The sequence below is a fragment of the Elgaria multicarinata genome, chromosome 1 (assembly GCF_023053635.1).
Source record: "Elgaria multicarinata webbii isolate HBS135686 ecotype San Diego chromosome 1, rElgMul1.1.pri, whole genome shotgun sequence".
In the NCBI taxonomy this organism is placed as follows: Eukaryota; Metazoa; Chordata; class Lepidosauria; order Squamata; family Anguidae; genus Elgaria; species Elgaria multicarinata.
This window is the reverse complement of record NC_086171.1, coordinates 177,035,707-177,058,246: the sequence shown is the minus strand read 5'-3', so window position 1 is coordinate 177,058,246 and position 22,540 is coordinate 177,035,707. Positions and strand designations below refer to the sequence as shown.

General features: G+C 41.4%; 2 protein-coding genes across 2 annotated transcripts in view; both read right to left on the bottom strand.

Moving 5' to 3' along the window:
• The window catches only part of IGFN1 (immunoglobulin like and fibronectin type III domain containing 1), a 57,349-nt gene extending 52,771 nt beyond the window's left edge, over positions 1–4,578 (bottom strand). The window contains exon 1 of the mRNA XM_063140219.1: positions 4,487–4,578. The gene's annotated coding sequence lies outside the window, so the exon portion shown is untranslated. The remainder of the gene's footprint in view (positions 1–4,486) is intronic.
• Positions 4,579–9,890: 5,312 nt separating this feature from the next.
• Positions 9,891–22,540, bottom strand: part of LOC134394309 (uncharacterized) — a 40,585-nt gene continuing 27,935 nt past the window's right edge. Inside the window, exons 2-6 of the mRNA XM_063119653.1 lie at positions 19,614–19,731; positions 15,369–15,428; positions 14,556–14,717; positions 13,209–13,293; positions 9,891–11,501 (exon numbers count right to left, since the gene is read on the bottom strand). Of these exons, the coding sequence (XP_062975723.1) occupies positions 11,245–11,501; positions 13,209–13,293; positions 14,556–14,717; positions 15,369–15,428; positions 19,614–19,731 (682 nt within the window). The 3' untranslated portion in view covers positions 9,891–11,244. The remainder of the gene's footprint in view (positions 11,502–13,208; positions 13,294–14,555; positions 14,718–15,368; positions 15,429–19,613; positions 19,732–22,540) is intronic.

Below are 22,540 nucleotides of genomic sequence, written 5' to 3'. Positions count from 1 at the left end.
AAGGAGGCTGATCTTCTTCCATTTCACAGGGCGGCTTGCTCCTCCCAACACAGTGCTGTTGACTCTAGTGGGACCACCAAAAAGCAATGCAATACGCACGCAATTCACAGCGGTCATGAATTTCAGCCCGTTTCTTCCATGTGACCAAACTCACTTTGCCAGCGTCAGTGAAAAAGGATCGCAGGGGAAAGGGGAACTGGTGCATAGAGCGTGGTCCTATCATCGTGCATCATCTCAAGATTAAATTTAACAGGGCTCATGGGGCGGAGATATGATTCACTCCGTCCTCCATGTTCTCTAATGGCCAGACTTTGAGAGCCATATATCGTGTACTTGGTTGTGATCAAGATATCTGTATTGCAAGAAATAAGTCGGAATCTACCTAGGTGGTTCAAGCAGCACTGTGTCAAAGCAATGTATGATGATTTACTGAGGCCACTGGTTTATCTCAAAGGGGTTTTGCCCTTCTTAGTTGAAGGAATATGAAGTCAGGATCAATGTCTGGACTTTGATCAGCCAGCTTTTGACTCAACTGGCTTATAGGCCTGTGCTTTGCTTGCAATAATAGACATGACCATGATCCATGCTCAGTAGAGTCTTCTGGGAAATGACAGCCAGGAAGCTTTCAGCATGAACGATTTGGATTTTAAACAGATCTTTATTTTTTTTTACAAGAGGCCATTAATGGAACTTAAGCTTTTCAATCTCCATAAAGTCTCCCTACAGAATCTATATACTACTTTTATACAGTAGTGATTAGCACCCCATAAATGCCATGAGCAGCTGGTTAAATTCAAATATGCAGGATTTATACTAGAAAAATTCATGGCCCGATGGACATTTTCCTGAAGCTTATACATTCATGTTCAGGGATTGATCCTCATAACCATCCTCTTCTTCCCCCATTGGTTTGATGGCTATGGTGTGCTATTATTTTTAACTGCTACTGCTGTGAGTGGGGCAGTCACAACGTGTGTGGGCTAAGATGCTCAGAGTTCTGCACATACTAATTTTTAGCATGCTCCTAAAAGTTAACAAACTCAGAATTCTGTATCTGCCATTGGCTTGGATGTGGCCATCTGCATGGCACCTAGAGGTCAGTGCAAATAGCCCCTACTCTCCTGGGGCCTTTGGTGAGAATCAACCAGCCCTAAGAAATTGAGAGGGGGGAGATCATTTAGAGGGCCCGTTAGACTGTAGAATGAGGGCTGTTTCCCCATTAACTTTTAAAAGACAGAGGAGTGCTCTCAGGAGTTATTATCATATCTTAAGATGCAGAGATTGAGGGTGTCAGAAAGCTAGTATGTGTTATTGATTTCAGGTAGAAGATACCTGTATTCAAGCTTACAAAATAGAACTGGAGTTGGCACTTCTTTTTCTGCAATGGACTGAACATGCTAGCCTTCCAACATTACATGCATAATTGAAAAGCATGTTTTCTCTTTTAAAAGTAGTGTCTAAGAAAGGGATAGCTACTTACTGTTCTTTTGGTCATACTGCAGCCACTGCTTGATTAAAGACATCTCACAGCATGATCCTATGCATGTTTAGTTGCAAGTCAGCCCCACTTATATTGAGCACAGCTCATTCCCCGATGCATAGGATTGCAGCCTTAGTCAATTCACTGCATTATTTAATTGATTAAACAACCAATCAATTATATCTGAGTAGGAACTAAAGCAATCATTTGGAAGATGATTGATGAAATATTTTAACTGATTAAGGTAATTGATTGATCAACAAAACAGTGCAGCTCTTAGGTTGACCATATGAAAAGGAAGACAGGGCTCCTGCATCTTCAACAGTTGTAGATAAAAGGGAATTTCAGCAGGTGTCATTTGTATGCCTGCAGCACGCGATGAAACTTTTATCTGTACACCACCCTGAGATCTTAATGATATAGGGCGAGATAAAAATGTTTTAAATAAATAAATAAATAAATAATAAACTCCCTCTTTATCACAACAGTTAAATCTGCAGGAGCCCTGCCCTCTTGACCAGATGCAAAAGATGGTGAAACTTGTTTTCCTTTTCATTTAAGTATTTAGTTAATGGTTGCTGTGAGGGTGAGGGGAGAGCAATCCACCGACTTTGAAACAGCTGTTGTTTCATTACTGACAGAGCAATGACCATGTTGGACTTTATCATAACTGAAATGTACATGTGAATCAGCTCTTTGTTGCAGCTTAGTGCCAAAACGGACATTACTTTAAATGTATGTCTTCCAGGTATGACTTTTCTCATTTTTACTCTATAGTAGGAGCAGAGCTCCAATCTGGATTGGGACCCTAGCATACTGTGTGGAGGTTTTAAGATTCATATCAGTGTGGCGTGTGGGGAGGGTATGCAACTACTGCAGAGTAAAAATGAAAAGAAGACATAGCTATGAGACACACATTTAAAATAATATCTATTTTGTTCCTTAGGCACAGAAAGGTAAGTATTAAGTGAAAAAAACCCATCTCCCTTCATGAACACACTTTGATTGATGTTAGAATAGGAGGTGGGGTTTGCTCCAATTCCACTTTGGTGATAAAGGAAACAACCATGCCTTGTACACCTCATCTTGAAAGTGTGGGCTTTCAAGATGAAACACTCCCATAGATCTGGACTTTATTCCAAGCCCATTGGCTGAAATGCTGCAGATAACAAACTATCATTCATTCTATATGTTGGCCATACTTGAAGAAAATAAGTTTGCAGATGGAAGGGTCCAGGAGACAACTGACCAATGTAAATGCTTTAAATTAGGCCTTCACATGCAGCTTTTAAATAACTGTGGGGATGCTTTGACGTTGACTGCAAGGGGAGTTTGGAAGCGCTCCTAAAAACAGGTGGCCAACTTGCAGTGTATCAGTCAGACATAGGAGTTGCATATTTAAAGAGTTCCAGAATTTTCGCATGCCTCTTACATGATGGGTCCTTTCTCCCAGAGAGCAATGGCTGTCATTCCGATATCCTTGCACTGCTCAAGTAATCTCTCCGTGTGTCTGCCTGCCGGTGATCAGGGGCAGGGATCAAAAATCAACCTCACAAATGTAGAACGCAGCAACATGTAGCTTCCAGGCTATAAATTAGCTCCTTCCTTCCCCATGACGCACAGTATCTCTGCTATTCCCTCATTTAAACTTGATTTAAATGACAGACCAGTGTGGTTTGTCATCTTGAAGCATGATTTAGATGGAGTGCTTTTAGGTTTCACACTGATATGTCTTCCCTGACTACCTTGCTCTTGTGACTCCCACTCTCCCTCTGCTCTTACATGAGCAAGCCGTGCTGTGGAGCACTGAGATCTGCTATCCTTTCCCACTCTCAAGAAACAACACAAGTAGAAATATTGCTCTGCCCCACAATCTAGGCAGGAGGTTAGAAGGCCAGCTAGATGCATCCTCATCTCCTCCTTCACTTGAATAATACCAGAGAAAAATGTTTTAATCCACCCTGAATGCTCACAAGCACAGAAAGACGAAAAATGTGCTGCGACGCTGCTCTGTATATCCTTATATGGTCACCGCGTCTCATCAGATGGCTTCTCGCGCCAGCTAAAATTAACAGTGCATGGTCCAGATCTTGAGTGTGTGGTGCCATGTGGAACCCACGGGTTAACAAAATAATCACATCTTTAAAAAATGTAAATATCGCAGAAAATCTCTGGGTTTGACCATACAGCATGCATTCTCTAAAATCGAGACGTGGGGAGGGGGTGCCGGGATGGTGGGAATGGTCTTATCAATACCGTTGCCTAACTTGGCTGCAAATCTGCTGATAGTTTCATATGCTTCAGTGCCATTGAGTTCAATATAACTTCAGCGTGCATAACTGTACATATTAAGATTATGACCACAGATATTATGAAACTCAGTATTTGGACAAATCTTCAATTTACAGCTTCTCATCTTTACAGCTGGATTCCAAATAAAGAAGGAACAATCCTATAATTTATCTTGCATTTTTGGTTTAAATGATGTTTTTGACGCTAGTGTTGGATGTGGTGCCTGATCATATGTTCCTTTTAATTTATTTCAAGGAGTTATGTTGGCCAATTTTGTAGCCTCCACTTCAAAGACCCAATATTTGATGAGGGCAATGAAGTCGCATTCTAATATTTCAGTGGTTTGCACTTACCCAAGGAACCCCCTCTTGATTCAGCACTCCCCAAGGAAGAAATAAAGGACCTTGATATGAACGCACAGAACTATGAGCTTGAACGGTTCTCAGAAACACATTAGAAATAATACCAAGTAACCAGCCAGAAAGGACCTCCCACATCCCCCAGGCTACTCCAGAACCCCAATGTCAATTCAGAAGCTTTACAGAGGCTATTTTGGAACCCAGGCACTTTCCCCCGACTAGTGTTCTGAGAAGTATCACTGCTTGTTGGTGGTTACCCAGCTGTCAAATGAAGCCGAGCAGCTCAAAGATACCTCCGTCATGCAAAGACAATCTAAAACAAGTTGCTTGGGAGCTTCAGGGCTTTGTGACTCACCTGTTCGCGTTGTTATGCTTGCCTTCTGGGTCCTTAAATGTCTCCCTCTTTGCTGCTTCCGACAAGGGTCCCTGTTGGTAGTCAATATTCAGCCACTGAAGAGCTAACTTGGAACTAGGTCAGTGAGAAACTTCTGACTGTTCCTCTCTTGTCCGTCTCACTTTCTCTCTCACTCTTGCCCTCTCCCTTTCATAGGTGAAAGCTTGTCAGAGAGCCGTTAGCCTGAAATAAAGCCAAATGATTTTTTTAAAAAATTGGAAACTTACGGCATCTGTCTTCTAGCCGTTATTATTCCAGTACATGCCAGAGACCGTGGCTGCACAAATGTGAGATTAACTTAATTCTTTGGCATTTCATAAATCAATCTGAAGTGTTAATTTTCTGCTGATCTGATTTCCTCCTTGGACTGTAGCCTTCAAAGTGTTCCTCTCATAAAACCTTGTAAATATTTCGTCTAAACTCAAACTGTGAGGTGCAACACTTTGGGTTTAGAGGAAAAAACTTCCAGATTTTCAGAACTGCTGAGCAATCACAATTTTCACCTGAATTGACAATGAAGAACTTCCTGGGATAAAAATTAATAAAAAACAAAATCTGAACAGTTTTTAAATTGTGGTTGTAAATCTATTTAGACAAGTGTTTAGAATAATTAATGTTCTTATTTATTACATATTTTCAAAAATGTTTAAAAACCTATATATTAAGGTTTTTTAAATTTATGTTGGGGACTGCAAAGGAAATTGGATTAGGAAGGACAAACATGCATGGGTTAAATGTTTGTTCATGCCTTTGTCATGAGTTGTGGTGGTGTGTGTGTGTGTGTCTGGCTGGAGTAGTTTCTACTCAGAGACGCAGGGGAGTGACATTCTTTGTACAGAAAGAGATTATTTGCAGGATTTGCAGTTATTTCAGTATAATTTTGCTGAGTGTTATTCTTACTGTTTTGTGTGCTATTTCATTTTGCCTCGATCCTTCTATGGCATAGAATTATGCCATTGGTTATGACATAAAACGGGTGGAGAACTGTTTTTCCGCCGAGGGTTGCATTCTCTCAGGGGTAATCTGTTGGCGGATGCCTAATTGCAGTGGGAAGGGCTTACACTAGCGGTGGGCGTGGCCAGAACCAAAAGTAGATGGATCCACCGCCTGTTTTTCTTTCTCTCTGCCACCCCCTTTTCCTTCTCTCCCTCCCTGCCCAGCGGTCTGCAGGAGGAGGGACACATTGCTCTGACCAGAGGTCTGAACCAATCGCTTGCAGAGCGCTTTTGAAATTAAACTGAAATGAACAACTGTGCGTTGTCCACCTCTAGCACAGAAGAGCCAGCGTATACATGGCTCTGCTACGGCATTTCCACAAAGTGGAGAGGGACCAGATGTGCATATACAAAATGCAACACATGTGGGTCCTTCTGTTGAAATTAACGGGGCAGCCTGCATGTGCAGTAGATCTGTGTGCACACGTAAACACATTGTGCACCAGGCTTCGTTTTTAGTTCTTTCAGATATCATTGCAATCTGCTCTGGATCTTTAGGATAAGCGTGTGATCTAAACTGCAAAAAGGGATGTCGGTGAAATCCACCACAGAAGTACAAATGAGTTTGTACTTCTGTGGATCTGACCTGCAGATTCCACAGCAGAGTTTCATGGATTCTAAAAGCTTCTGGGAAACTTTTTAAAATGTTTGCTGGGAGATTTGCACAAATTTGCACTTTTGCTAATGTCCATTGGTGTAATTGCATATTAGCACTAATGTGCAAGTGGAATGAAATTCTTGTACATTTCTAAAAGAAGAAGAATCCCATTCTATCCATGACAAGATGATGGAACAAAAGATGCCCGACAATCAGTGAAACACAGATGGGAGGGATTTAACAAAATCTGTACGCCCCTAATTGAAAATGAAATGCCTTTGCTTCAACACAATGCTTTCTGCAGTTATCCTGTATGATATGCTGTGTGTCAAACATCTGAATACTGACATTCACATGTGAATGCCTAAACATAGTTTACCTGATTCCTTGCTTTTCAGCCATACACATGTAAATGCTGACAATCGTAGCTACGTGACTGCCAACATGGATCAGTGTATTCACAAAACTTGTTATCATTCATTTATTGCATTTATATCCCACCTTTCTTCCACTGTGGAACTCAAGGTGGCTACATGAGGTTCCCAGGTGGTCTCCCCTCCATGCACTGACCAGACCCATACCTGCTTGGTTTCAGTGCCTTCAGATCATGTTCATGAATGCTATCACAGAATTTCAAACTTTCCCTGTAACAAATATACACCAATTCCTGGGGGAAAGATAATGCACAGCAGGCCAGTGCACATGCATGCACTCCATCTTGGTTCATACCAGTCAGGTTGGGTTAGAGAGCACACTCAATTTTATGAACATCTAGTTAGCAACCTATCCTTAAAATTTCAGTTATCTAAACATGTCACTAGGCAGGGGGATAGGCAGTGGGAGAAGTGACCATCAACAATACTGTGATGAGAGTCACAGCATAGGCCCTGCCTTTATTCCTCCTTGGAATGAGTAATTAGTATATCTGTGACAGAGCCACCAAAACTCTTAACAGGTCATGGCCAATTGAGGTAGCTACTATGTGAAATGTGGAACCATGTTCTCTGCATTTTTCTGCAAAGTCTACTATTCAGATTCTAGGAGTCCCTTGGGACAGAACATCTCCACGTGGCACTATATATGTGTCTGGGTACCAACGGGCATGAGACCATCTTAATGTGGGTCTGCAGGACAGGAATGAGCAGACTTCAGACTTGTTGGATCTACTTTGGGATTTTTGTTAGGACCCCAAGATTCAACAGCTGGAGACAGGTGCAAAAGACATACACTCAGAAGGAAAGAACAGGATGGCTCTGAGAATTTTCTGAGCCTAGGATTTCGTCTTCAGTGAACTGAGTCAAGTGAACATGATTGCACAATCCTGTTATGCAAAATCAGCACACTCAAAGCTAGGAGATGTATGTATGATCTTGAATAAAAATGTTGGGTGGTTCATTCTGGGTTCCATTAAAAGGGGTTACATTTGGACAGAGCTTCCATGCAGTGGTTTAACATCATATCTTCAGTTTAACCACTGCAGGTCTACTGCCTCTGCTTGTATAGTGCAACTTAAAAAGCTGATTGTTTCTCCACAGTAACTGCCCCATAGTTAAGTTTTGGGAACTAATAGCACTGTTGATACTATTCAAGGGATGGCACATGATAACATCAGAGTATCAGTGGAAGTAATATGCTTCGGGATAAATTTAAATCATGTGTTTAAATTGCTTTAACTTTTCTTTGCTTTTGCCTTATTGGTATAATACAAACTAAAAATGTTTCCATCCGGAGCTGGCATTTCTCAGGAGGACAGAGTAAAGGAAAAACAAGGAAATTAATAAAGGAACACTCTACAGGATTCTTTATTGCAGAAGCCAATCATTACATATAATAACACACATACAATAAAATACATATAAAATATATTACAACATAAGCCAAACCTGTTTCAACATAAAAGTCATAAACAGTGGCTGAATATAGCACAAGACTTGAGATAACAAACCTTAAAATAAAATAAAAGCAATTTAAAGTCAGCACTATATATATATATATATATATATATATATATAAAAACAAAAACACCAATAGGCTTTGACACAAGTATGCAAAACTTTAAAAGAAGAAAGACTAAAAAAATTAAGGGAAGCAAGACTAAACACAAACAACCATCCTAACTAAACTGACCATTTAAAAAAAATGGCAAAATTCTTTGCATAGTCCTATCTTGTCAGTGATAGATTCAGTAAAATAAAATCAACAGTAGGATAATACCCTTAAAATAGAATTTCATCTACAAATGAGAAGAAAGAACGCATCTGGTCTTTGAATGCAAAACTTTCTAACAACTAGCCTAATTTGGTCACCTTCTGTGATCAGCTATAAATAGTTGAGCCAAAGCTGTAAGGGATCACTCTTGCTCGCCCCAGCATCCTTTGGGGCTGCTGACCTGCCAAGGCCTCCACGCCTCTCATACAGACAAATCCAGATCTTGTCCAAAGGCTCTTACAGAATTTAGTCCAGAAGCTTTTCATACAATCTAGTACAGAGCCAGTGCAGCTCAGCGCATTGTGTGATCTGCCACCACATAGCACTCAACATCCATGTTCACCTGTGGGGAAATCGGTACCTCATTAGAGAGATACAAACCTTTCAACAACTAGCCTGTTCAGTTATTTTGCAACAACTCCCTTCCTAGCCTTGCCTTGTTCCTCTTCCATCCCCTTTTTATGTTCATATTTCAGCAGTGAATTCAAATGTTTATTAAGGGCTGCGGGGAAATTAAGTCCTAGCCTGTTAGTTCTAGGGGGCATCACAATCTGTCATATGGGAAACCTAAAGAGATTGACACTGGGACTGAACTGAAATGTCACAGGGGAGCTGCTTGAAGAGTACACTCAAAACCAACTTGGCAGGTCAGACGCTCAGTCCTGCTTTCCACCTCCACTTCTCACAGCTTCTTTTCCGAGGTCTGTCATTCCTTTAGCTGATCTTTCCTGTGTGTATCAGCTTCCCTGTGTCCTCCAGGGGTTGATGCTGTAGCCAAAAGGACTGTCTGTAGAAATAGAATTTCGTCCAAGGAACAAAGCAACCATAGATTTCCCATAAACTGCAGCATTTCTTCAAAGTCTCAGGAAAAACAAACACATCCCCCACCTCTCACATTGAAAAAAGGAAAAAGAACAGCGTCACCACCAAATTATTGTTTTATTTATTTATTAAAGTATTTTATATCCCACCTTTTTGACCCAAAGGATCTACAAGGAGGCTGAAAGCATTTTAAAACAAACAAATAAACAAACAAACAAACTGATATACAAGTAAAACATCAACAATTAAATGAATCGGCAGAAGTAAATATAAAGTCAAACACAACCAGAAAGATAATCCCCCGCCCCCGCAGATTAGCCAAAGGAGAGAGTCCTTTCTAAGCCAAAGAGCCCTGGATGCTCTGTGGAACAGTGAAGACTTTGCCTGCAGCAAACTCTGGCCTCAGCTAGACTACCGGTCTAGCGGGACAGAGGGGTGAAGATCTTGCGATATTTTTATCTCAAGATCTCCCCCTCTGTTTACACACGGTGTGCGATGACCTCGAAGAGCAGGGACATCGCAGTAGCCATTTTTAATTTTTTTCTTAAAGAGGAAGTGTGCACGAATGCTGGTGCGCAGAAAGGTAGGCTTTTTTTAAATTTAAATTTAATTTTCCCCCTCCCCCCACCCCACCCCCGATGGGTGCAGAGCTCCTGAGGAGCTCTGCGCCCCAAGTGCGGGTCCTGGCTCCTCGCGAGGAATCGGGACAACCCACGATGCCTGCCCACACATTCCACAGTCTCAGGATCATCCTGAGACCATAGAAAAACCAGGCTCAAAGGCGAGGGCACGATCCTGGGGCAAGGAAGGGATCATCCCTCCCTGATCCAGGGATCTCCTGTGCATCGTGTGGATGCACAGGGACGATCCCGGTGATCGCACCGGGATTTCGCCCAGTCTAGCTAAGGCCTACATGTACTATTTCACATTGGCTCAGCAGACATTGTTTGGATACATTACTTCCTGGTTCATACTGAGTAGCTATTTTAAGATGTCCCCAGGGATGGAACTCAGACCTGCCCATAGAGATCAATGGAGAAGACCAAGATTTTAATGTTGCTGTGATTGGGCACAAGTGTGTCCATTCCACCACACCCAAGAAAACAAACCCAATATAGAGAATGCCCCACAAAGACCAATGAGGACTGAACATGCTCAGTGGACAAGGGACACTGATTGACTGCTGTAGGTGGGAGAAGGTAAACAGATTGGGGAATGGAATGGAACCATGAACAGAAGCAGCCCAAACTGCTACAATTTTGGTTCAGGGCATCATCATCATCATCGAGTTTGCTTCTTATTTCTATTTTGACTATTTGGAACTGTTTTTATGTTGCCAGTTTTATCTTAATAGTAATATGATTTCATAGATTCATTGGCTAATTCTTTAATGGTTGTTCAGGGCCATCCCATGGGCCTCTCAAGGTTTGGCAGAGAGTTGCATAGCACTAGGCAGACAGGAAGTAATGTGAACGAAAGGACAGTATGCATGATGAAACTCTGTGGCTGCAGTGATTCTTTCTGGCAGTGTATGCATCAGGCCGGGGTGGTGAGAGGAAAGAAAAACATATCTGGATATGGGACAATGGGACAGCAAAGCCTCAACATTTCTAAGTCTGCTGCAGCCAGAGCGGTCATGCTGATTTCAATTGCAAACCATTCAAGGACTGAGGCTGTTGACATCTGAAATGAGTTCTCAATATTTTGCTTTAGTATTTTCTGAGGAGGAGGATTGCAAAAAGAACGAACCGAAAAATGCCCTTCTTTATAAATATTTATCACCTGTCTACCTTTTGTTTATTAAGCCAGCATTGAAAAGACTGTTCCTAGTTCCAGGAGGCTACCTGAAAGTCTGCTATGTGCCATGTAGCTTTATTATATACCTCTTCAGAAGAAGGTCAGCATGAGTTCTGGGTTCTCTGCCGCCACCCAGTTCAATCCTAAAATATTAACAGTGGATCCTAAATTTAGTTTAAGGTATCTGGAATTGATTGTGACAGTCAAGTGTAAATTACAGAACAGATTCTGCTGTCCAAATGGTACTGCCTCGGTGAAACCCTTCTTCTGCCTAGTTCAAGGCTCTTGCCGAGAAGTCGTCACCTTTCAAAGAAGGAAATCTTTGTGCCTTCGCCGCCATTCATCTCCCCAGTCAGACAAGCCCTTTCGGCTGCTTCACTGTCCAGTTTGCAGATCAGAACTGGAATGGCTCCACGGCTCTGAGAAACTATTTTTACAGCCGTCTGTAACTTCAAGGACACACCGCCAGTAGTGTCATGCGGCAGCACCGATGTGAGCACAGGTGGCTCCATATTCTCATCAGGGCCAATGACAATGGAATCCACAAGCTGAGCACCTGTTGCAGAATAATCAGAAGACTCAGAATTGGCACCACAAGGAAATACATCTCAGAGCACAACATGCAGTCGCTAATCTTAAAGAATAAAAACACTGCAGCATGAAAACAACTAGTTTAGTCTCGAACCCTTCCTAGTGTTTGTCATTCCCCAATGACAAGCCTAGGAGGAAGCCTGGATGACAGCACAATTAAGATGATGGCCCAGGCATTTGGAGATCCAAAATTTTCCTCCAGCCTTCCTTGCACATCTCTCAGGGCACCTTACTCCAGTCACACACGTGCCTGGAGACATGTGCAAATATGGTGTAAGAGGTACAAGACTCATTTCTCAGAGCCAATGTCTATGTTCTCCAGCTGTTTCTGGAGCCTCATCTTTCATAGGACTTTTTTTTCTTTTCTTTTTTCTTTCCCTCATCTGTTTTTTTAACAGCACTTACACAGACATCACATATAATACATACAAACAAAGGTATACATAAAACAACTACAATTACACTAAAAACATTTAAGGGTAAGGTTAAAGTACATTGGGTTTTTTTTAGGCCTCATCATGCCCAAAATGTCCACTAATTTCTTAATTACGAATTATATATCAATCAAATTCAGTTCTTTCTTATAATTTATCTGAGTCTCATACATTGGATTCACAGAGCGTTACTTACTTTCTCTCCAATTTCTCCTTCTTTCCTCCTTTCCCCATCTTAATACTAAAATCCACAAACATATACATCATTTTTCTCTATCACTTTCAGATGTTCTATCAAAGGTTTCCATTCCAGCATAAACATAGTTGTTGACCTTTCTCTCATTATCGCTGTAAGTTTTGCCATCTCTGCAAGTTCCAACATCTTCAACATCCATTTGCCATAGGACTTCTTGAGTAGCACCATGTGTTTCTCGCATTGTGCAGGCATAATACTGGATGATTTTGCCAATTACAAAGAATGAGCCAAAAGGTGAGAAGACATCCTGAACATTTTTGTGAGTGCGGAAAGGGGTCCCTCTCTTGGGTGATTTTTCAGGGGTTGTTACAAAACTGTTTGATTGCTAGAGTGATGTTTCCTTGGCTAGGATTGCCCATGTGACTACTATAGGAAGCACGGCTTTACTCTACATGGACTTGCCCGTCGAGTTATCAGCACCTAGTTAAATATGTTTGGCAACATAGTGTCATATCCAGTATGTGATCCCTGTTTAGCTGGAAGAAAACCTGGGTTTTGGGGGAAAGGTGAAAGCTGTAGCAGCAAAAAGCCACAAAGTAGACAGAGTTAAGGTCACTTTTAGGGGGGTTGCCACCACCCCATTGCTACTTCCAAGGCAAAAAACAAACTGGGATTTGGGGTGGGGTCATTGTTACCAATTCTTGGGAGCTATCTGCACCATCTAGTTTACAAGCTAATGATTTAATGACAATAGGGGTCAGGGTGGGCGTTGTTATACAAAACTGCCTGTTCTATTCAGTTATGTTTTAGTATTCCCATCACTCTTTTGAAATACCACAGAAAACCCCATTCCCCCCCCCCACCAAATCCTTTTTAACATCTATGTTCAGGATGGGCATAAGCGGGCTCACCTAAAATATTAACCTCAAACATTAATACTTCAAAACTGGACTGCATGAATAAGTATTGCTGTGTAATAGTTAGGGGTTTGTGCTTGTTTGAATACTGGCTAGTATCCGCCCTGGCGTGACTTGTTCTGTACCTGGAGTGTCAGGTGGGCAGCTATAAATTCCGCTGACATCTGTGAGAAACACAACTCGCCTAGGAAAGAACTTCATAGCCAGAACCTGAAAAAGGAAGGGGGGAAGGGGCGGAGACATGAAACACATGAAACTGCCCTCTACTAAATCACGGGTTCATTGAACCCACCTACATGGCAGCTCTTCAATATCTCAACCAATGTTCTTTCATAGCCCCAGGATATTTTCACTGGAGATGCCAGGGTCTTGGGCCTTTTGCATGCAATGCATGTATTCCACCATAAGCTATGGTGCTTCTCTGAGTAGGAAACATAAAATTTGAGGGTCACATCTTAGTGTGAGAATCGTCTTGAGTCTGGGAACGCAGGGAAATTTATGTGAGAATAGCTACATATTTGTCTGCCTCAGAGAAGGAAGCACAACAGTGAGAACTCCCTGCAGCTTGGGCAGTAATGTTTTAAACCTACTTGAGTATGCTGCCATTCACAGAAAAGACTTACACCTTTTGTTATGAGGGTGACATGCAAGCATATACTCATGCTTAACATAAACACGTGTTGAGTCTAGGACTGCTTATCAATGAAGTTAATACATGAATTTCCTTTGCATGTCATTGTTTTTCTTACAAGCCATACAGCTGCAGAACTTGAAATAATCTCTTTAGATCTTGGCTGCTTCCTAGGTTGATGCACATTTGGCCCGGTTAAGAAACTGGGGTACACATATGTTTGTTTACACATGGAGAGGCTGTTCACGACTGGATTTACAAACTAGCATCTATCCCAGAAGTTAAAAAATTTCATTCTGAAGTGCTTATCAAGCATAAATGCTGCATATATGTTTGAAGGCAAGAGAAGAAATCAGCCTAAGAAATCCACATTTCTTGGAAGTACAATTGGTGTGCATGGACACCAAGACATTCTCTACTATATCCACAAGAAGATGTATTTGCAAAGTTTTTGGCACGTTTGTTAGAACTGAGGAGAGTGTGGGAGAGACAAGCGAAGAAGACCTCAGGCTCCCTATTCCCTCTCCCCACCAGGGCTGCCTAGCATCAACTAGGCCTGTGGGAAGGAACCTAACAATTCACTGATTGGTTTTTATTGATTTTTTTTTTAAAGGTAATATTCTGTATTGTGATTGTATTATTTTTATGTTACTTGTAAGCCATTCTGGGAGAATCTGTATCCTGAAAGGCGGCATAACAATAATTTCAACTAACAAACAAAGCAGAAATGGTTTCACATCTAGTGGAAATGGAGAAAGATGGAAATGATGCATTAAGGCTAAATACCAAATGCTACTTTTGTTATGCGTGAATAAGAAGCGTCCCATTCCCCACCTCTCACCTCAATGATTGTATCGCCAGATAAGATGCAGCAGTGCTGTTCCAAGTCCAAAGCACAGTCGCCGTGTAAAACTGGGACGTAACCTGCATCTAAAACATCCTTCACTGCCTCAATACCAGCCTGGCTGACATTCTTGCATGCCGTCTTCCAGGATCCAAAAGGCTGTGAAAAAGACAACAAAGACAAACATTCTTGTTTCTATTGTGAATTCAAGTCAGTCATGCCTCAAAACATCAATTAGAATGTGCCAGTCAAAGCCAACTCCAAATGTGGAAATAAATAAAACCAGTTTACAAGATGTAATGCCAAAATTGAAAGAATTACTAGTTATAAATTATGGGGACTGGCAACTTGAAAATTAAAACTACAAGTTAGTTACTTTGCTTTTGAGGCTGGGGGATCCCTTGGTTCCGGTGTGTTAATGTAATAGGAATGAAAAGGAAAATATATTCTTGTCTTCTAATACTTTCCTTCAACCTTTCCTTCTGTAAATTATCTTAATATAGTCGAATCTCAAAAGGCAACTTATACAGAGATGCTGGCAATATGCATATGTCCTTACACTGAATTGATTAATAGTTAAAAGGCTGATGATCAATTAACTAAAATTATCAAAATAGATGATATTGTATTATGAAAAACCAGGAACAAGATGCTGCAGCAGTTTATTTGGAGCAGATCTAAGACTTGTACATGACTTGTACAAGTCCCAATTCCTCCCCTCCACCCAAATATGCCTCCCATGGTATTTTCTTCCCAAGAAAGACATCATCCCCTAAAAAGGAGACAAATAAAAACAACTGGTGCCCTTACTGAAATGCCCACTGCTGGAACTCCACAGCTTACCAATTGTTCCGTCACCAGATGGTTCAACTGTGAGAAGAAAAAGAGTAAGTTTGAAACCCGAAAAGCTTTTCTATCTCAGTTTCCTGTACTCAAATTGCAATATTAGTTCAGTAATACTCTTAGATAATAAAAGCAGGACCAGGGTGGGGTGGGGGTGCGGAAAGAGTGGGAAAGCAACAAGATCAGCTATGTGCTTTCCTTAGATCTGTTTCAGATATTTCATACGGAACATCTGGAGGCACCAGATCATTTTACTTTGAATGCAGTGTTGTTCTTAAGCCGTTCTCACACCTGGACATACAACAGACCATACTGATAACCAGACAGAACCGGTATTGTGGATACTGCGATGTTTGAAGTCCAACTGGTTAAGTTTTAGCCATCTCTTTTTTCAGTAGTTATGACGTTTTTTGGCTCAAAGAGCTGAACACCGGTGGCCAAGCTTTCTTAGGCAAGTCCAAAATATGAGGTACTGTTGCTCCACTATGTATTATAGCATACATATTATAGTATACTCACCCACCCACGTATCAACTATGCTTTAGGGTGGTTTTGGCTCTAGTTTTCCAAGACAGGGAATCAAGCAGAAGTATCAATCAGACTCTATGCCAGATCTATGGGCCTTCCTGTCCAGATGTGCTACAAACTACCTCTGTCTGTGCCACAGGTAGGACCTGTGCTTCAAGTTCTCTTATATTGCAGGGAATACACAGCAGTGACAAAAGAAACCCACCAATGTCTGAATGAAAATTAGCCACAATTTTCTAATTCATCAAGTTTTACAAAATAGATGCACAAACTTTAGATGCCATTCTGTATAAACAACATCATTCCAAAGGTTCTAGTTTAGCACATACTTTTTTAAAACAATTTATTATTTTTGTTCATTTTCCAATATAATCATTCCCCTCCTGCCACCCCCACCCCCACATTCCCTCCCCTCTAGGTGACTCCTTCCATTCTTCATATCATCCTTTTTATTCTTTATTTTAAAGAATAAAGGTGTCATCTATATAAGTAGTCTGCTTCTAAGGTATGCTTGATCATGGTGTGACAAACAACCCAGTGTGCAGTAGGTAATGGTACATGTGGAAGGGGCCTTGGAATTGTAATCCATCACAAACTGAACATGAGACAGCAGTATGATGCAGCTGTAAAAAAAAGAAAGAAAGGAAAAACAGCTAATGCAATTACAGGCTGCATTGCATTCCCAACTTGCAGGAAGCAATAGTTTTATCATTGGGAGTAGACTTGTCAGACCTCATCTGGAGTATTGCGTCCAGCTCTGGGTGCCATACTTTAAAAAGGGTGCAGATACTTTGGAACTTTTTCAGAAGAGGGCAACCAAGTTGGTATGAAAAATGCATTCTATGACAAGAGGAAAGGTTAAAGGAACTGGATATGTTGTCAACCACCTAGAGAATTTCAGCTTTTGGGCAGTATATAGAGATGTTGGAGAAATCCACAATGGAATCAAATGAGTTCAAATTTCTATGAATCTGACCCGTAGATTTTGCAGTGGACTACCTTTTCCTGATTTGCATGGATTCTGTGGACTCATTGACCAGTTTTTTGTTGTTTTCTGGAATTTTAGGCAAATTTAATTGTAGAAAAGGATATAAAATAAAATAAAAAACACTGGCTGAAAATACATATTTTCCCCTATAGGCCAAAGCATGAAGATGTATATTTTGTGGGGATATGCACATTTTGGGTTAGATCTGTGCATTTTGGATGGATTTGCACATTTTGCAAGTGTGAATTTGTGCAAATTTGGGAACTTGGAAAAATCAGATTCTGCCAATGAATGGACAACAGAATAAAAGGCATTAGCAAACCCACAAAATGTAGGCAGAACCTGATTTTACAAAATCTATACATCCCTAGTGGCAAAGAAATGTGATTAATTAATAAAATTAAAATATGGAGAAAAGAAGACTAGAGGGGGATATGATATGATAGCCCTTCAAAAACCTGGAGGGTTATCACATGAGAGGGCAAAGACCTGTTCTAAGGGCAGGACTAGATCAAATGACCTTTATATTAGGAAAGGGTTGCTTTTGGTTGAACATCAGGAGAAATGTCTTAAGGAAAGGGTAGTTTAAAACTGGAACCAATTGCCTAGAGGCCTGGTGGACTATCCCTTCACTGGAGATCTTCAAGCAGAGGTTGGGTGGCCACCTGTTGAAAATAGTCCAGCTCTGGATTTCCTACATCAAGCAGGAAGTTGGACCTGATCAACTACAAGGTCACCTTCAACTCTATTAGGCTTGCTTGGCTCAGATATCTGCCCTTCTTCAGCATTTCATAGAGACAATGTCAACGTCCACCTGTCTGAAACTTAATTCTATTTTCATTTTATCACTGAAGCACTCCAATACTTCATTGAAGAAATCACAGAAGCACTGTGGGCAAGTATCAGGGGGAAAAGGCTGTTCATTAGCACCTTGTGTTGAAGTAAATAGATTTCAAGATGATCTCTGATATCCTGCACAGATGCTAAGCCAATTTGGGGCCAAGATGGATGAAGTTTCAACCCTGCTCTTTAATGCCAGCTTGAATGTAATGTAACCATTTATGACATGGGAAGAGTCCTGCTAGGTACCGGCATTAGATTCCCCTGGAGACATCACGTGTTTGTCTGAGGCTGGGCAGTGAGCTATTGCTCCAGGCTGCCAATGGATGCCTTGGACTTTAGTCAAGGTAGCATCACTGCTATGATATGATGCAATGATTTCCAATGGAGTTATCAGTCGGCACTGTCCCTAACATCTGACCCTGCTCGTTGGAGCTGGAAGCATGGATGTTACTTGCAGCCCCAAAATATTTTTTTTAAAAATCACATCATTGAGTTTTGGTGCCTTTCGAACTTTAATGTCTCTTGAAACAACTACCATTCCTCTTCTGTTATTTCCCCCCTCCCACAAGGGTAAGGGATGAAGTGTTTTACAAATATTATTGAACTTACCTTTGTAATTCCTGGACATTGATCTGTGAAGTATTCCCATTGGTTAGAAACCACCAATAATAAAATCACACAAATGGTTTGGTACCATTACTTTTCACGTTTTTGGAGGACAGATATGGTGGAAGTGATGGCTCTGCATAACATTGGCATGGTAGAGTAGGGACTGGTTCTGAATGGAAGGCTGGCTTGAAGCTGCAATCCACATGATATCCAGTAGGGGGTGCCCTTCGCACCGAAAATCTGAGGGTCTGATGGTGCTCCGATGGAGCTCCAAAGTTTCGGTGCAGTTAGGGGACATTTTTAAAATCATCAGATACCCACAGTGCAGAGCAAAGGTTATTCAGAGCTCCATCCTGTTTTCAGATAACCACTTCATCATAGGCTATGACAATTAACCAAAATCCTTACAGCTCTGTCATTTTTAAAGCTAAAGAGATGAAACTTGGCACCATGATAGCTCTTATAGAGGGATATAGCCATGCAAGTTTGAATCAGATCCCTTCAACTCTTGTTTTCCTAGGAATTTTTTAAAGTTTGACAGCTCAGCTGTTCCATTAGCCTATGGCAATTAACAAAATGTTTACATGTGTCATTTTTAAAGATAAAGAGATGAAACCTAGCAGCATGGTAGCTCTTAAGTAGGGCTTTAGGCATACCAAGTTTGAAGCAGTTCCCCTCAAACCCACCCACCTACACATGATTCTGCATTAATTCACCCCTGTACATTTATGCAGGGAGTTTTTGATACATAAAGGGGGGGGGGGGTTGAGTGAAAAAAATTAAAACAATCCTTAAAAAATACAAGGAATGAAGGGAACTGCTTCAAACTTGGCATGATTGATGAGACAGTGAGAGAACACACAGTCCTCTTTCTTTCCCTCCCTTATTGTTACTGGGATTGGTGAAAAAGCCGGGGAGAAGATCTATTTATCTCTGCACAACCTTTTGGAATTAGAAAAATTCTTCTGTATTAAAGCAAATCGCTATCCACATGCCTACATTATAATGAAACATACTTCAAGCAGTACATTTTGCAGCCCTTGTTTCCACAGATTTGTGAAATCATATCTCATTAAAACATGCGCCTAACACATGGCCTTGTGCTGCTATCCACCTGCCAGACTTTTATGAACTTGACATAAGGGCTCCAGCGGGAGCTGTGGCATAGCACAGGGTTGGACAGGCTATCCGAGAACATTTACAGAGCTGCTGAATGAAGTTGTTGCATACTGGCTGCTGAGTACCTTGGTGACAGAAAGCCTGGTCAAGCACAGTCCTCGTCTCAAATTGTCACTTGCAGCTGATCCTGCCGGTGCCCCAGAGGCAACATCATTTTCTTTTGCTTGGAAATGCCCAAAGGAGCTGGAATGGCAAAAGGCAGTTGGTTATATCGGCAAAAGATGTTTCATTCTCCATCTCCATCATCATCATCATCATCATCATCATCATCATCATCATCATCATCATCTTCTCACTCATGGTGGCCATGATGGGCTTTGCCAGGCCATTCTGTCTTTTACTGATTCAGGAATTTCCTTACAATTGAGAAATTATTATCATCATCATCATCATCATTTCTATACCACCCAATAGCCAAAGCTCTCTGGATGGTTTACAACAATTCTTAGGATCTAGAATCATAGAATAGTAGAGTTGGAAGGGATCTATAAGGCCATCGAGTCCAACTCCCTGCTCAATGCAGGAATCCACCTCAAAGCATCCCTGACAGATGGCTGTCCAGCTGCCTCTTGAACACCTCTAGGGTGGGAGAGCCCACAACCTCCCTTTATTATAATGCATTATCAAGACATGCAATGACAAACCTTGCTCACTGCAAAAGATTAAGAGCCATTGAAAATGTAGCTTGAAAATCTTTTGGGTGCCTCCTTTTGTGTGACTCTATGACTAGCTGCTTGCCACAGACTGTATGTTACATGGCTAAGCTGTTTGGTGCCTTTTGAGGGTCAGCAGTGGTGTTCAAGAAATGTAATCCTGTTGTGCTAATATTTTACTTGCATGGATTTTGTTTTTGTTTTTAATCTTAGGCGGGCATTCATAAACGGCACCTTCACCTACCTACAGTTAAGAACTGTACAACCCAATGTACCACCTCAGAATGTTACGACCTTCATTCTCCTACATATGTAGACCAGGCATGAGCTGAGGTTGTCAGAACATCACAATCATTCAGGCATTCATTCATTAGATTTATATCCCACCTTTCTTCCAAAGAGCCCAAGGCAGAGTGCTGTCTTCCTCCTCACGCATTTTATCCTCACAACAACCCTGTGTGTTAGGTTAGGCTGAGAGTCAGCAGCTGGCCCAAAGTCACCCAGTGAACTTTATGGCACAGCAGGCACTAGAACCCATGTGACCCCTGCCTCAGTCCAATACTCTAATCACTACCCCACCCCACACTGGCTCTCAGATTCAGGCAACACAGTAGCCTTGTTCACTTTTTGCCTCTGACAGTATTAAAAGTGGGACGAGGCCTACTATTCTACTCAACCACTGCTGCATCCTTGCCACCACCAGAGCTCCGCTATTCAGGCATTGGGGGGAAAACTCTGAGATATTCATCCTGCTCTATTCTGCCTATGGGCATCCAGCACAATATAGAACGTTGCACAATTGTTAAGCATATGACAGTCAATGAGTGAATAGGGTTAGTACTAAATTTTTATTCATTTCATATTTTTGCTCCACTTTCCTTCTCGAAAGAAAGAAAGAAAGAAAGAAAGAAGAGGAAAAGTGAAGTCTCAACTGCTCCAATTGTCAGCTTGCCTTAAAGAAATGTTCTTGGCCTTGTACAGCTGGAAGAAGGGAAAATGCAACAGAGGCTGTAAATGACTATATAGTAGGGCCTCTCCAAGGAAACTTTTTATCCTAATCCAGCCCAATCTGGGAAAGGAGGGAGGAGTGTGGATACACACACATCACATGTAAAGAGAACAACACTCTTTCTCTACCCCTGTGGGGGAGGCACGAAGAAAGACTGAAAGGAAGAGAAGCTGCTTCACTTCTTCTTTTGAAGCTTGCCAGGAAAGAGCAATTCGGGATAAAGGGTATCTGCTATTGACATGCACCTTGGCCCTTTGCCAATGGAGGTACTTGACACAGGTTATACACAACCTGGATGGATTTACTCGTAATCCAGACTGTTGGCTTGAACAACATCCAGACAGCAAGATTAATTCCAAGGGACACAAAAATGAACAAGGCGGACAAATAAATAGTGCAAATGGATCTAAGATCAATATAGATAATGATGAGCAGAAATTATGAGAAGACAGGTACTGGAAAAGAAATGATTTCTCTATTGAGGAGGAAAGTACAGATGGGAGGCTGTAGTATATTCTTAGTTGATTCATAGTCCAGGAGGTGTAAATCTAGCCATGAGAAAGACAGAACAAGGGAATAATGTTCCCCTTTTGTTGTCCAATTTCTACTGGTGCAAATCCAAGTCTTTGAAGTGAAGATAATGGCAAGCAAACAGTTTTCCGCCTTAGACATTAATGAAGCCCAGCAGGCTCCTGTCAGTCTTTTTTATTGGTAGATCAGGTATCCCCAGATGGTGCAAGAGGCCGTCTGTGAAACGTTTAGCTTCATGACAGTGAATGGATAATCTCCCATTGCCTTAGGCCAGTCATGTGCTTTTTAGATTCATTCAGCATATTTTTCTAGGCATATCTCAATTTACATTCTACATCCTTGGACTTCTCTCTTTTCTTCTACGAACTGTTTTCTATTTTGGGGAGAACATACCAGATTTGTGGCCCAAATGGGCTTGTTCCCCATCGGATCAAGAAAGAAAAGGGAGGGGGGACCAGTGCAACTCTTGTGGCAGGAGCCTGGCTGATGACATATTTATGTTGAAGGAGGACCTATCCTATTTCCAACGATTCCACAAAGTTCTTGATCAGTGCCCCTCACTCCCTTAAGGAGCAGAGAGGTCTCAAGGAACAGCTTAGTTCAATTTTCATGAAATGAATGCTCTGCACCACTAAAGGTAACCCTACTTGGATGAAGTCATTAGCCACAGCCAATCCAGTATCACTGTAACAGAAGCACCGTGGAAGGAAACATCAATTGCTATGGATGGGATCCAACACACAATTAGTTACATACCTGCAAGGGGGCTTTGGGCTTATGTGTCATAAACAAAAGCATT